The sequence below is a fragment of the Anastrepha obliqua genome, chromosome 2 (genome assembly GCF_027943255.1).
Source record: "Anastrepha obliqua isolate idAnaObli1 chromosome 2, idAnaObli1_1.0, whole genome shotgun sequence".
Taxonomy (NCBI): Eukaryota; Metazoa; Arthropoda; class Insecta; order Diptera; family Tephritidae; genus Anastrepha; species Anastrepha obliqua.
The window spans coordinates 26,430,836-26,446,708 of record NC_072893.1 but is presented as its reverse complement, the minus strand read 5'-3'; the positions used below and the strand labels follow the sequence as shown (position 1 = coordinate 26,446,708).

General features: G+C 38.0%; 2 protein-coding genes across 2 annotated transcripts; both read left to right on the top strand.

Moving 5' to 3' along the window:
* The first annotated feature begins 5,370 nt into the window (after positions 1–5,370).
* LOC129238063 (uncharacterized) lies at positions 5,371–11,332 on the top strand. The gene is made up of 5 exons (XM_054873103.1): positions 5,371–5,754; positions 10,797–10,950; positions 11,052–11,120; positions 11,205–11,277; positions 11,321–11,332. The coding sequence occupies exons 1-5, from the start codon at positions 5,694–5,696 to the stop codon at positions 11,330–11,332; spliced, it is 369 nt and encodes a 122-aa protein (XP_054729078.1). The 5' UTR covers positions 5,371–5,693.
* LOC129236961 (serine protease Hayan-like) lies at positions 11,328–15,781 on the top strand. Its single transcript, XM_054871295.1, has 3 exons — positions 11,328–11,595; positions 14,753–14,936; positions 14,994–15,781. Exons 1-3 carry the CDS (start codon positions 11,347–11,349, stop codon positions 15,314–15,316), a joined length of 756 nt encoding a protein of 251 aa, XP_054727270.1. The 5' UTR covers positions 11,328–11,346; the 3' UTR covers positions 15,317–15,781.
* Positions 15,782–15,873: the final 92 nt, after the last annotated feature.

Here is a 15,873-nt window from a genome sequence, read left to right as displayed (position 1 = left end):
AGTGCATAGTTGAAACAGTGCGGTACTTATATGTATATATAAACGGTCACAGTGGTACATAAATGTTTTCGGCCAAAAATAAGGAAATTTTAAAACTCTAAAAAAAAAAAAAAAAAAACCGTTAAAAAGAGAAAAAGAAACTGTGAGCCCTAAAACATATAAAAATTACCTAAGTGCCGTAATTGGATGCCGCTAAAAGTCCAGTTCTGTTCTTAAACAAAAAAAAAAAAAAAACAAAAACAAACAAACACAGTGGAATTCACCGCTGCTCATTTGCAGTTCGTCGCCCTCGTCGCTATCACTGTCCGCTGTCACAGTTCTCGCAGTTACTGCCATACTCGCCGCTGCTCTCATCGCTGTAACCGTCGCTGCTACAGTAATGCCTTGAGTAGTGAAAACCGTTCATAGCAACGTCCTGTACCCTAAGTAATAGGGTGGTCCAAAAATGCATGGGAAAAAATTTATATTAAAATTTTTATGCTGCCGCCCCCTATAATGGTAAAGAATGAAAAATAAAAAGACCCGTATTTTGTTTTTTTTTAATCAGACCATATTTAATGGTGCCGCCGGGGCTTTGAAATATCCCATGTATTTTGCATGGGAAAAAAATACTGTTTCGTAGATTTCATGTAAAAACCTGGAAAATGAATATATTTTAACCGGATACCTCAGTTTCTCTTCATAATTGGTCAGGGAATAACAACCAATTATGAAATAATTAATTTTTTTGTATTAACTATTTTTTATAGAACCCCAAAAAGCCCCCATAAAACGAAAATCTAAGAAAAAATCGAAAAACAATATTTTATATTACTTTTATGAAAATAGTTAATACAAAAAAATTAATTATTTCATAATTGGTTGTTATTCCCTGACCAATTATGAAGAGAAACTGAGTTATCCGGTTAAAATATATTCATTTTCCAGGTTTTTACATGAAATCTACGAAAAAGTATTTTTTTCCCATGCAAAATACATGGGATATTTCAAAGCCCCGGCGGCACCATTAAATATGGTCTGATTAAAAAAAAAAAAAATACGGGTCTTTTTATTTTTCATTCTTAACTATTTTGGGGGGCGGCAGCATACAAATTTTTTTTGGACCACCCTACTAAGTATCCTCTGTATTTTCAGTCGCAACGTGGCCTTCGTTTGAGCATCGTATTACTGTCGATGAATAGTGAAAGTTGTACACATTTGATAGATTTTGTAATGGAGTAAATTGAACAAAACCAAATGGAATCATCTTCGGAAGGTTAGTAAAATACGAGAAATCTGTAGTACATATCAATGCCTCGACACAAAATTTTTAGCTGCAGCAATACGTAGATACATTTTTTGCAATTTTTTTATAAAATTTGAGTTTTCAAACTGTATAGTAATACAACAGCTGCTTCCACTTGCTACCTTGCGACCCCGAAAACATATAAATTTACATGCATCTTGATTATGTTCTTGAATATACGCAATTTCACGTGAGGGGGTGGCCAATAGGGGTGGAAGGGGGTGGATTTTCAAAATTTTAAGATCAAATTCGTAATCAGCGACCCCGACAACCCCCGAGTAAGAAATTTTGAATCAATTACTTAATTTTTTGAGTTTTTGGCCAGCCTTTCGGGAATCGGCCGCACTGTGCAGCATACCGATAGACGTGCCGCAGCATCAGCTTAATCGCTGTTATTCTATAGTACAACCCAACAACCTAAGTCAAGGCCAATTGCATATCAAGTACCACGTACTAATGCTTACGCAATAAGAACAGAGCAAGACGTAGCGTCAGCAAATTATGTTTCACACGATTGTGAAATATAATACTTGCACATGCCATGCCACCAGTGCATGCCGACCGTGGGAAGCTAGGGGCGGTGCCAGCGTACCAAGACACGGCGCTCCTGAAGACAGCAGAACGACCAAGACCTATAAAGGCCTGCAGCGCACATCAAGGGGAGTTGCGTAGTGGACACTAACTCTAGTTGTAACGTTTGATTATCTGTATAGTTAATAAACTTTGTAATTGTAACTTTCATCCTTTAGTGTTTGATTTGCAGGGCAAGTTGGCCCTTTAATTTTTTTAAGTGTATTGGACTGAAAGTCCTTTTCTTACATAATACATATTTACTTTAATTATATATATAGCCCGTTAGTTAAGTTTAGGCTAAGAAATCCTATAAAAACATGAATTCAAAAATAAAGAGATCACTTGTAAAGTATCACCGAACGCGCTCGCGTTCTATTTTACTTCCGCGTCATAGAAAGTAGTCAACAGGCAATTGTTATATTCGCGCATTCCCCCCAAAATAACTTTATCTTAAAAACGCTTGAGATTTTTCAAGAACATTATTGTCTTTGGTGGTATTTAGTTACAATTTTACTAATACTATTTTGTTTTTTTTTTTCTACAATATAATTTTATATTATTACATTTTATTTTATATTACAGTACGAGCAAGATCTGTGGGTCTTTTGCGCTTTATTCTTCTTGGTTTAAGTTCCATTTCCGGTATCAGTCTCATCTCATGGTTTTTGTGCTCTAATAGTCGCAAGATGTGCTTACTGCTGCTTCTTTTTACTGCTTCAGTGACAGTGTCTATGCCGAGGTCGCGGTGAACATCGTCATTTTTTATGTACCAATTTGCGTTTGTGATTGTCCTTAGCATCTTAGATTGACTTCTCTGAATGATTTGTACGTTTGATTTACTGGCAGTCCCCCAAATTTCTAGTCCGTAGGTCCATGTCGGTCTGATTATTGATTTGTATATCATTTGTTTATTAAATAAGCTTAGGGTTGATTGTTTTCCTAGTAGCCAGTAGAGTTGTCGGAATTTGTTTTTCATCTCGTTTCTCTTGTTCAGTATGTGTTTTTTTCCATGTGAGTCTTGAGTCAATCGTTATGCACAAATATTTTTCACTTGAGTGTATTTTTATGTCTTCTCCGTGTATTTGGATTGGATGTCTTGGAGATTTTGTCTTCGCGTGTATTACATGTTGTGTTTTGTCTTTATTGACCTCAATGCCCCATTTTTCAAAGAATTGTGTTGTAGCTGATAGCGTATCTTGCAGTGTTTTTAATGCTCTTCTTCATTGTGTCGTCTGCAAATGTAGCTATCATTGCTCCTCGAGTAGTTGGCTTTGGTATATCTGTTGTGTATACTAAGTATAGTATGGCGCCCAGTACGCATCCTTGAGGTACTCCAGCAGACGCCGTCAAGATAACAGAGCACTCATCGTCATATTTTATGAAGAAGTGTCTGTCAGTCATGTAGCTTTTAAGAATATTAAATATGTTAAGCGGTAAAATGGGTTTTAGCTTATATAGAAGTCCTTTGTGCCATACTCTGTCAAAAGCTTTCGCGATGTCCAAATACACGGCAATGCAATATTTCTTCTTATCGAAGTCGTCTGTAATTTTGTTGACTACTCTGTGAATCTGTTGCACAGTTTAATGTTGTTTTCGGAAACCGAACTGGTGTGAGGGGATAGCGTCTTTTTGTTTTAGAATCGGGTCAATTCATGTCAAGCAGTATTTTCTCAAACAGTTTAGAGAGGATGGGCAGCAAGCTAATTGGTCTGTAGGAGCTAGCAACAGTGGCGTTCTTGTTTGGCTTGGGGATCGCTATAACTTGTGCAACTTTCCATGCTTTTGGGAAGTATTGTAACCTAATCATTCCGTTGAAGAGGTCTCGTATGTATTTTATTATAGTATGGGGTAGTTCCTTTAGTATTTTTCCATTTATTTGGTCATATCCCCCGTGTCTTTTTGTCTTTAAGTTTCTTTATACAATATTTGATTTCTTCTTTTGTGGTGTTTTGTATTGTGTGGTCTGCATTCTCAGTCGTGTTCGGCAGCTCAATGTCTTCATTGTCCATGTTATTTGTAAATATTGTTTTAAAGTGGTCAGCTAATGTTTCAGCCTTTTCTTTGCTTGTTCTAGCCCATGTGCTGGAATTTGTTTTTATTGGATGCTTGTGTATGGTTGTTTTAGTGAGTTTTTTAGTTGCTTTCCATAGGGAATAGTTGGTAGCTGTAGTTGTTTCGAGGCTGCTAAGGTACTTCTTCACTTGATTGTCATTATGTTCTTGGAGAATTTTTTTGAGTTCATTTGATGATTTGTTTAGTTTAGTTTTATCGGCTGGGTGTGTGGAGCGTTGCCAGTCTTTCCTGAGTTTGCGTTTTTGTTTGATTTTGTCTAAAATAAAAGCAGGGATTTTCTTTGTTATTAAGGTTTCTAATATTGGTGTCGATTGTGTTACTGCTTTTATTATGTTATCGTTTAAGTATACGATTGCATTGTCCATTTCGGAGGAGGATTTCAAAGAGACTCGAGCTTCCATGTTTTCTTTTATGACACCTCGAAATATATTCCAGTTCGTCTTATGGTTATATAGCGAGGTGATGGTTTTTCTAACAGGTCTATCCTGGAGCGTTATTATTAATGGTGAGTGGTCTGACGATAAGTCAAGGCATGATTTTATTGGAATGTTTTCATGAGTCAGGTTTTTCGTAATACAGAAGTCGATTAAGTCAGGAAGTTTTTTAGTGTCAGTTGGCCAATACGTCGGTGCTCCTGTGCTTAATATGTTGTTGTTATTTGCCTTAATGGCCTCATATAGGTGTCTTCCTTTCGTGGTGGTTATCCTAGATCCCCATGTTACGTGCTTAGCATTGTAGTCTCCCCCTGCTAGGTATCGATTTCCAACTGATTTAAGATAATCAAGGTATTGGTGTTTTGTATTATTATACTTGGATGGACAATAAACAGCTGATATATTTATTGGACCAGTCAAAGTGTTGATGCAGACTGTAGTCGCCTGTATATGTTCTGCTTTATAGCCATCCATTTCTATGCATTTTATTGCTCTTTTTATTATGATAGCTGTGCCTCCATGAGCTTTGTAGTCAGGGTGATTTGTATAATAAATATCGAAGTTTGGTATGTTTATATAAGTATTCTCAGTGGTATGCGTTTCGGAAATGAGCATGATATCAATTGCATTGTCGGTTAAAAATATTTTCAATTCTAGTAAGTGGCGGTATATTCGTTTTTAAAGAAACACCAAAAAAACACCATTTCAAATGAGGCGAGTGCCTTAACCCTCCTTGAACATTTTAAATTTTTCTTGAACACCCTGTATGCGCATAATATTTTGGTATAGGCAGGTACATTAATACATCCATATGTATGTATTTTCAATACAAATTCAATAAAATATTTATATAAATTTACTTTGATCAGTTCTCACTAAAATATGTGAATTCTCCAAAAATGAATTCACCCTTGCAACACAGTTCAGTCGAGTCTTATCGCTAGAAAATTTATAATAGAATGAACTGCGAGCAACGGCGCCAGTTGAGGCAGCAAGGAGCAGCTGCACAGATGCAACCGGAAAAGTTTATATTCGCAAAGTGAAAAAATTGTGTACATTGCATCAACTAATTTTTTTACGAATTCAATTGAATGAAAAATTAAATATTTTTATCAACAAATAAATACAAAATTTATATGAGAATCTTGCTTGAAGCAAAAACAGAGTTCAGTTGAAATTTTCCGGGATAAATGCATAGAAGTGCCGGCTTTAAGCTGCAAAAAAGTGCGCACAGGTTTAAATACACAAATACATATATACATACGTGAAATTGTAAGCAAACCATAAGGACATTTTAGCTTCCAAACCTTTCAAATAGCCTGATTAATATGATGTTGGTGATTATTTTATTTGCTTGCTTGGCACTCGGAGGAGCAGCTCAATTAAAAGGTGAGTAAATAACACAGCGCGGCAAAATTTTACATTTATTTGTGCGACTAAGATAACTTTAGTGCTTTCGAGTGAAATTTTGTGAGCTTCGTGTGCATCTGCTTTACGTTTTTGAAATATTACAAAGTGCTTGAGGTCCCTAAACCTACTGTAAAAAAATAGGCTTTTGGCTTTTGTGAGAAATCAAGCAAAGTGAAGCATCATCACAACTCTTCCTCTTGATTGGCTTAAGGTTTCATTTTGCAAGTCTTAGGACGCGGCCGAGAATCAGAAGAGCAGTGCGTTTCTATTCAAGGATGATAGCTTTACAAGGTTTGCTTGATGGCTATGGTGCAAAAAAAATTGTGAGGTAAACTTAGGCTGCCACGTCACTTGGGAAAGGCGAATGAAATGAAAACAAACCAAATGCATAACAAAAAGTGTAAAGTGTGGTTAGATGAATGCAAAAACAAAAAGAAAAACATGGGCAGCAAATTTCCAAATTGTGAAAAGTTGTGTGTTTTAAATTAAATTTAGAATTTAAAAAAAAAACCACAGCATAATTCGCGCATCGTTTTGCAGCTATATTTGAGCTACACCCAAGAGCGAAATGTGACTAAATGTTCGTGTGCTACCACTGACCTTTAGGTCGCCTGTATCAAGATTGTTTTAGGAATTGGTCTATGCATGTGAACCAACTATGCTGTATTTCAAGAACATATTCAAGAAATCTTATTTACATAAAAATGTGCCCATAATTATGAAAGTGGCCTTTGTCGAAATTAAAAAAAAAATAGTTCATCACTTATTTCACATCCACACTATCTTGAACTATTGGGTTGGCAACTACGTAATTGCCTAACCTTTGTGCATGTTCTGCAATATAAAACTTGAAGCATTCGTTATCTGGACGAAAATGAAAAGCATCGCCAACAAAACAAATAATGTGATTGTTAAGGTCTGAACTAAAGAATTCACCAGTCTCGAGGCGCTGAAAAAGCCATTGTCCGCAAGTGGGCCAAAATACCTGTAAGTCACATTCGGGTAGCTTTCGATTCGTTTCCGGAGCGTCTCAAGGCCATAGTCAAGGCAAAAGGTGGTCATATCGAGCAAAAGTAAATCGATTCTAGGTTTTGTATTATTTTCACACATTTTTTACTTTGAATTGAATAAAAGTAATTTTCCAAACTAAATTTATGGCCTATTTAATTGGTTACACTTCGAGTGACGGACCCTGTATGTACATACATATCGGCCAAGTTGTTTCGCTGCTTCTTTATATGTAATACTATATAAGTGCCCATTTACACGAGGAGACATCTGGAAGGGAAACATTTTGTTCGGGGGTGAAGGACGGCCGCGGAAGAGAGAAGGGAATTTGTCTCCTGTACTGGCGACACGCTTTGCTCTTCTTATTCGTATTTCCAATCTTAAAGCAATTTTTGACAGTTGCTTCATTTGTTTTCTTCTTTTGTGGGAGAAGGTTCTGAGTTATGTGTTGGTTTGCAAGCAAACGGAAGATAACAAAGATGACAAACATCCGAACACTGCTTGGGCAATGCACGATTATTTTTGCTAGTAAAGTAGGTATAATTTAAAATATATTATGAGGCATGTTTATGTTGAATTCTAATTTTCCCCGCATTTCTAGATACTCAAGTTAATTTTAAGTTAATTATTTATGTATGAAGTATTTTTAATTTAATTTTTTTTATTCAAGTACAAAAATTTGTAAATATATTTAAATAAAAAAACAACAAATTATTTATTATTTAACCAGTTTGCATTTTTCATTCATATATTTAAGAAATTGTTGAACGTTTTCCGCTTTACATGTAAGCGCGTGCGAGAGTACATCCGAACCAGACGATGCTAAAGCATTAAATGTCAAAATGTTGCCGAAAACAATTTTGCCCGTGTGGCCGCGAATGAGACATGAAAAGAGAATTTCCAGTGTCTCCCTTCCAGATGTCTCCTCGTGTAAATGGGCACTAACAGAAGCGTTCTTCTTCGTCGGAGACGTCTAACCACCGTCCTCGTCAGTCCGCTAAACAGAATTTCTTCAGTACTACCGTGAGTTGTTTCATTGAGAGAAGATCGCTTGTGATCGGATATCTGCATCTTATTTGCTCACGATTCTCCACTCTCACGTGCCTTGTTTTTGCATCAACGCTATTTAGCTCTCTCCATTATTAACAAAAATATGTTTGAGAGTTTTTTACAAGTGACAATCAGCTTATTCCGTGTGCCAGAAAATATTTCGTTTCATCTTCGTTTGCACCAAAATTTATCGCTTGTCCAATTAGACAAAATAAAAAGGTTGCATGTGTTGAGTGCAATGATACCAACTGCGTGCTGAAAGATTACGGGCTGTAGCTTGAATTATATTCTCCCAAGTCATATTAATTAATTTAATTAAATGCATTCTTCAATAAGGATTTTCATTGTTGAAAGCCTGAAAATGTGCTTCACAATTCCGAATGAGCTGAACAGTTTTGGGAGAATACCAAATTTAGGCAAAGCGACATAGCGAATGATCTCGTAAAGCACTCTAGTGCCGCTGGAAGCCAATTCACTGCGGAAAGCGGATGCAAAAAGGATGTTTCTACAAGATTGCAAAAAGCAAGAGGTGCATTTGGAAATATTCGTCCCGTGTGGCAGTGCAAACAAATGCACATCACAACAAGAATACGCATTTTCAACTCCAATCCAATCAGTTCTGCTCTACGCCTGTGAAACACGGCGTCTGTCTACGGAAATTGTACAGAAGTTTCAAGTGTTCGTGAACCGCTGCTTGAGACGCCTTCTACGTATCTGGTGGCAAGGCAACTTGATATCTAACACCGATTTACATCGACGATACCATCAAAAACCAATCGCAACTGAAATAAGAGATCGTAAATGGAGACGGCTTGGCCATACCCTACGGAAAGGGGGCACTGAAATCAGCAGATAAGCGCTTGACTGGAACCCCCAAGCACAGTGCAGAAGTGGCAGACCTAGGGGCTGCGATCGAAGAGGAATACAAAGCTGTGGACAAAACAATTACCTCACAGCAAGTCAAAAATATATTCGGGAATCGCACAAAGACGAAGGAATGATGATGGTGATGATGACATAGTGGGTAACTTTAATATTCGGACCATATAATACTATCCTAAATTTGAATTACTCTTATTTTATATTCAATTTATTGGCAATAGCAAAATATTGAATTGCTATAAACAAAATTAGAAAATATATTTGAATATATTAAGGCAGAACTTGAAACAGTCAGCAGAGAAAATGGGTAGTGTGCCTAGTTTTGTACAGTCAAGAGAATGACTGCTCTATAATTGGCCAAAAGTTATTGCTATCCTTCCCCAATTACCCGATTTAAACCCTATAGAGACTAGTGGCATGAGTGTGCGCGGGGTGTGCATCAGCGACCAGTTTCTTATGCCAGTGAACTAAAAGAAAGATTTGAGAAAGAATGGGCGAAAATCGTGTCAGATAATGCGCAGAGTGATTTTTTAAGAGCTATAGTAAAGTTTTAAAAAAAGACACACGTAAAATTCAGAAAAATACATGGAATTTTTATTTAAATCGATAGTACAGTCCATAAAATTTAATGTTTGCTTCAAATGGTCCATCCGCTTAGTCCAATTTTCGGCCGGTATCTCACATATAAATGCTTTAATGTAGTCTTTCAATGCGTTAATTGAAGCAGGCTTGTCTGAATAGACATGAGCTTTAACATAGCCCCACAAAAAATAATCTAAAGGCGTTATATCGCACGACCTGGGTGGCTAATTGACAGGTCCCGAATGTGAAATAAAATGTTCACCGAACTCGCCTCTCAACAAGTCCATTGTTACGCGTGCTGTGTGGCATGTGGCACCGTCTAGCTGAAACCACATGTCATGCACTGCAAGGTATTGCATTTTGGGCAAAAAAAAGTTGGATATCATTTCATGGTAGCGCTCAGCATTCACAGTTACGTTACGATTCGTAGCATCTTTGAAGAAGTACGGTCCAATGATACCTCCAGCCCATAAACCGCACCAAACTGTGACCTTTTCTGGATACATTGGAAGCTCTTGCAATTCTTCTGGCTGATCTTCACTCCAAAATCGACAATTCTGATTGATCCAAAAATGAGCTTCGTCGCTGAACACAATTTTTCGATAAAAAAGTGAATCTTCGTCCAACTTTCCAAGAGCCCATTCGGCAAAAATTCTGCGTTGTGGTAGGTCGTTCGGCTTCAATTCTTGCACCAGCTGCATTTTGAAAGACTTCACACCTAAATCCTTTCGCAAAATTTTCCACGTTGTAACAGAGGGTCAATTGCTGCGAACGGCGACGAATCGATAATTGATGGTCATCATTAACACTGGCCGATACATCTGCGATATTTTCTTCAATTCGCACTCTACGTAAGAGAAGATGTTTGACAGTGAAACAAAACACGTCACGTGCGTCAGCGGTTTAAACCAAATGTTTAAAAAGGTAATAGCTAAACAATCACCCTTTATGTTTTCATGGCTCGGAGCATAGGATGATAGGAATGAATAAAGATCAAGCGTCAACGTTGGCAGGATTATGTCGACCGAATAGAAAGAAACGCCTGGACTCTGGAAGTATTTGATGCGTTACCAGCTGTTGCTACCAGATGAAGCCCTTCTCTGTGTTGGAATGATCAGGTGGAGAAGAACTTGGCTTCACTTGGTGTGTCCAACTGGCGTCGGTTAGTACGAGAAAGAAACGACTGGCGCGCTTTGTTAAACTCGGCCAAACTCGCGTAAGCGGTTATCGCGGCAGTCTAGAAGAAGGAGAAGCCCGCACTGAACGAAATACGTTTGTTTTGCGCTTTTTGTAAGCCAAATATTAACGGCATTTTTGAGCCACTTCAAGCGTTCACTTTATTATACTAAAAGCTACCGGGTTATAAACTGCATAACTGAAAATTTTCTTCGAATTCTGAAAAGAAGTTGGATATTTTGATGAAAAAAAAAATTCACAATGCCACTTTTTTTTTCTGTTGGGCAGAATGCACTTAAATTCCATTTATTTTTGTATTTTAGAAAATGACGCATGTGAAACGGAACACTATAAGGGAAATTGTGCTGTCATCCGAAATTGTCCGCAACTACCCGCTTCTATGAACGCAATGGGTCTCACCAGATACGATGTTGGCCATTGTGGTTTTACTGAATTTGAGGAGATTATTTGTTGTCCGTAAGTATTTATGAACTAAATGAGTGATGAGCTTTTCCTCCAGCAGCTTTGGTTTCCATGTACTCTGCTAAAAAAAAAACTATAAAAAATATTATTTTTAGGAACAGTGCAGTAAGCAGTACCACTACAGCAAAGCCGTCGTATATTACTACCACAGCACCACTGCCAGGGTTTGTTTTCTTTGCATTAAAGAAAAGATATTTCTTAGCATAAAATTAAAAAATATATATCTTTTATTACAATTTGCTTTGCAGCAACATGAAGTCACGTATAAACAATTTCGATCGCCCGGCTGATCGTGGTGGGTATAGCGCGAAAATCACTATAGTGGGAGTAATTATAAAATTAAAAAAAATATTAAAAATTTCAGCATGCAGCATAATTGAAAAAGGTCTGATGCCAAGCTCAATAAATCATATAATTGGAGGCAAGGATGTGGCCTTCGCAGAATATCCGCATATGGCGAAAATTGTTTATGACGTCGAAGATATGGTTTGTGGTGGGACGTTGATTGATAAACGTTTCGTTCTTACTGCGGCGCATTGCATAATAACGAGGGACACGGAACCTATAAAAGTTATTTTGGGTGTTACTGACTTCAATGATACAGAGCAATGGGAAGGCCGACTGGAGATAGATATCAAAGTGAGTAATACGAATACATATCCATATACAGAAGGTGGCGCAAAATTAATCACCCTATCGGAAGATTTATAATTTTTGCAATTTTAATGCACTTGTGAACGAGGCAACTACAGTAAACAAATAGACAAAAAATGGAGCGCGCGTGAAACTCAAAATAAAGATTATCATAATTTATACAATAATATTTTTTTTTTTGTATTTAGTAAAAGTGTTATTTTTTTTCTTTGTTCATTTCTCTCGGGAGCATTGGGCCTCGATAAGATGTCTTGCGTTGGTTTCGTTAATCTATTTGATTTCTGACAGTGTAGATGATTAGCTTTGCCGCTAGGTAGGTAGGTAGGTGGGTAGGTGGGGTGGCTGTCGCAATGACACACTTAGACTATTCATAGGTCCATTGGAAACTGGAAACAGGAACTTATCTTTACCCTGTGGGTTCCTTTTCAAATCATCCGGTAGCTTTAATAAACGAGCAATGCGTCGTTAGTTTTAGATGCGCTATGTCCGCTTCTTCTTTTTTCATAGCGTTACAACGTGGGGTACGTCAAAGTTTCTTCAAAAGGTCTATCTTGAGCTGTTGATCCGTAGTTACGTATTCCCAGCTTCTTAAGATCGTGTTCCACTGCGTCTATCCAACGGTTCCTCGGTCTGCCTTTGGACTTCACGCCCATTAGCTTTCCTGTCAAGGCTTTCTTCACGGTACAGTCAACAGGCATACGGATCACATGACCTAGCCATCTTATGTGCTGCGCTTTAACAAAACGCACAGCTGTCTCGTTCTGAGTTAGATCGTTCAGTTCCGAGTTCAATTGAATTCTACAGGTACCATCATCCATTCTTATTGGACCAAAGATCTTTCTTAAAATTTTTCTTTCCGTGCTAGCAATCGGCGCGCAGTCATCAACCTTAAGAGTCCATACCTCACAACTATATGTTAGGATTGGTGGAATAAGTGACTTGTACATAGTGAACTTAGTAGCTTTAGACAAAAGTTGGGACTTGAACAAGTTAAGGTGGACATAATACACTTTGTTGGCCGCGTTGATGAGCTCCCTGACGGCGATGCGAACATAATGTCCGCAACATCAATTAAAAATGCCATGTCAAGAGTGCGAAACCTCCTTGTCGCTAAGTTTTCACACTCACATAAAACGTGCCTGACTGTTTCCTCTTCTTCTGAATTTAGACAGCTTCTACAGAAATCGAAGTACGGGAGTCCTAACCTTCTAGCGTGGCTGCCTATCAGACAGTGACCAGTTAATACCCCTATCATTTTTCTTATAGTTTCTCTGTTCGACCGCTGTTCCATTTCGGCCATGTCTGTCTGCTTAGTTCGCATGTGTAGACGTTTTGCCAACTTACCATATTGATGGTTTCCCTTTCTATAAGTATTTTACAAGTGGGCATAGGTATCAGCGTCTTATCCGCTTGGAGGTCAAGCGTTGTACCAATTCGAGCAAGTTTATCTGCCTTGCAGTTCCCTGTGTCCTGGCACCCAAATAAGGTGTATTTTGTAGTATTTTGATATGTCCTTTACAAGTTTAAAAAATTCTATGACTGTTTTTGACGAGTGTGTTTTAGATCCAAGCACTTTTATTGTTGCTGGACTGTCTGAGTATATGAATACTTCATTTGTGGATAATACTCTCGTTTTTATTACAGTAAGTCCCTCTTTTATGGCAGTGATTTCCGCCTGCAAAACACTGCAATGATCAGGTAGACGAAATGATTGCCGAACTCCGAGTTTATCGGAGTAAACCCCTCCACCTACTCTGTTATATAGTGTTGAACCATTTGTATAGATGTTTATATCATTTTCTCTACCAATAATCCCATTATTCCATTCCTATTTGGAAGGAAATGCTGTGACGAAGGATTTATCTAAATTGATATCCTTGGTCTTACAGAAATCCGTTGTACCAGGAATGCAGGGGAATTTTTCTAAAATTCAAGAGTGTCCTCTCTGCTTTATTCTGAGTATACCGATTTCGCTTAATCTGAGAGCAGCCTTGGCAGCTGTTTGCTTGCCGAAATGCTCTATTGGTAATAGGTTAAGCATAATGTGTAGTGCCCCTGTGGGTGTGGCCCTCAGTCTCCCGCAGATGCAAAGACTGGCCATTCTTTGTACATGTACCATGGTTTTTTATATGTATATAACTTATCTAAAGCCGGCCCCCATTATTGTATACTGTATGTTAGGATTGGTCTTACAATAGCTGTGTATAGCCAATATACTATACGATAGATGGGGAAGGACCCCAACTTAGTCCTATTTGTGGCTTACAAGAGTAGAGTGCTATTGTTGCACTTTTTACTCTACCTTCGACATCTGATTTCCATGTTACTTTCTGTTTAGTATTAGACCTAAGGAGCGGGCCTCATCACTAAATGACAAAGCTGTTCCATCTAGAGTCGGAGGAGTTATTCTTGGAATTCTATGTTTCCTGGTAAATAAGATCAGTTCAGTTTTGTTGGGGTTGACGCTTAGCCCATTTGATCTTGACCAGTTCTCCACCATGTTTAGTAAATCTTGCATGATTTCACAAAGTGTATTGGGAAATTTCCCTCTTACAACCATTGCAACATCATCCGCATAAGCTACGACGTGTTGTCCTCTCTCTTCTAGGCTCTTTAGCAAGAAGTTTATTGCCAGCACTCAGAGGAGAGGAGACATCACACCGCCTTGAGGTGTTCCTCTACTGACTCTTTTCCTGATCTTCGTGGCCTCTAAGGTTGCGATCACAAATCTGCTCATTAGCATGTTTTTGATGAACTCAACCAAAGCCCCGGAGATAGCCTGCCGCTACCAGTCCTAAATAGTGCGAATGCCCACCTGTCGTTGCTTAGGAACAACGTCGTCTTACTGCTTGAAGCGCCATCTGTGTTTCACATTTTTCTGCCAGAAGGGTCGCACAGATGGTTGAGGACTTCGCTAAATTTGGAGTGTCTGCGCTATTAAAAAGTGTTGGTTGGTTGGTTTAAGTTGTGATTCTTCCAGAATCCAACTAGCGGTTCCGCACCATTTTTTTACCACATCCTCGTTATTAAAAAGTGTTATACAAAAACAAAATTGGATGATCAATTTTGCGCCCCCTTGCATGTAGTCATACAAACTATTTTTCTCACATGATTTATTTCATTTTCTTCAATTTCATAATAGGCAACCTACGTGCCACAGAACTATTCGAGTTTTTCTCATTACTTCGACATTGGATTAATTGAATTGGCCAGTGATGCCGATTTTAGTGTTAAGGTCTATCCAACATGCCTGCATACTGATCCAACTGATTTGCCCGAAAATACGGAAATAATTGTGACTGGTTGGGGACGCACCGAAAGTAACAGTACGCATATGAAATTCTATTATTAAGCGAATGCATTTTAACTTTTTTCCTACGTAGGTCTATCAAAACACTTAAAGGCGGCCAAAATGAATCTGATACCGCTGCCAGAATGCAACGCAAAATTAGAATATTACGTTGGTCGTCGCTTACGTCATGGGATTGATGAGACACAGCTGTGTGCTCTGGCGCCAGGGAAAGATGCCTGTTGGGGCGACTCTGGTGGGCCACTGCAGATAATTAAAGATAAAGCCTACAATAACTACAGAGTGGTGGGTGTAGTTTCATTTGGCGTAGATTGTGGAAAAAATGTACCGGGTATTTATATGAGAGTGCCAAAATTTTTGGATTTTATTGAAAGAATTGTATGGCCTGAAGGATGATGGATGATAAACGAGCTGACCTGACCCTAAAATAGAAATACAATTCTATTAAAAATTATAAGGAAATGTTTTTCTCTTAAGCGCTTGCCGTCAGTGTCGGCAAAAATCGAAAAATTTATTATTTGGTATATAATCGAATTTATTGTCATTTAAAAAGAAATGTATTAAATATTAAAATTCTGTTAATACAAGGTGAAGTCCAAAATAAGCACGACTTGCATCTTAAAAATGTTTTTGATGACGCCATCTTTTTAATGAATTAGTGCGGTGGAAGTTACATCCCCAGCTGACTTTCAGTGAAAGCTTAGTGACATTCAGTACAGTGGAAGCGAAATTATTGCGTCTAAGGTGTCAGTATGTTTGTGTGATCGGTACAAAAATAAGCTTCGAGCAAAGAGCTAAATCAAATTTTGTTTTAAAATCGGTAAATCGTTTACCGAAGCATTTGAATTGATGCAAAAAGTGTATGGCGATGATTGTCTATTTCGTGCCAGAGTTCATGAATGCTTTACACGTGTCAGAGATGGTTGTGAGGACATAAATGACAATGAACGGGT

Bases quoted from the DNA above. Each gene is read 5' to 3' on its own strand.
- LOC129238063 (XM_054873103.1), top strand. From the start codon at position 5,694: ATGATGTTGGTGATTATTTTATTTGCTTGCTTGGCACTCGGAGGAGCA. The intron at 5,755-10,796 runs GTGAGTAAATAA...TTTGTATTTTAG, and splicing joins AGGAGCAGCTCAATTAAAAG to AAAATGACGCATGTGAAACG. The intron at 11,121-11,204 runs GTTTGTTTTCTT...TTTGCTTTGCAG, and splicing joins ACCACAGCACCACTGCCAGG to CAACATGAAGTCACGTATAA.
- LOC129236961 (XM_054871295.1), top strand. From the start codon at position 11,347: ATGCCAAGCTCAATAAATCATATAATTGGAGGCAAGGATGTGGCCTTC. The intron at 11,596-14,752 runs GTGAGTAATACG...ATTTCATAATAG, and splicing joins GACTGGAGATAGATATCAAA to GCAACCTACGTGCCACAGAA. The intron at 14,937-14,993 runs GTACGCATATGA...TTTCCTACGTAG, and splicing joins GGGACGCACCGAAAGTAACA to GTCTATCAAAACACTTAAAG.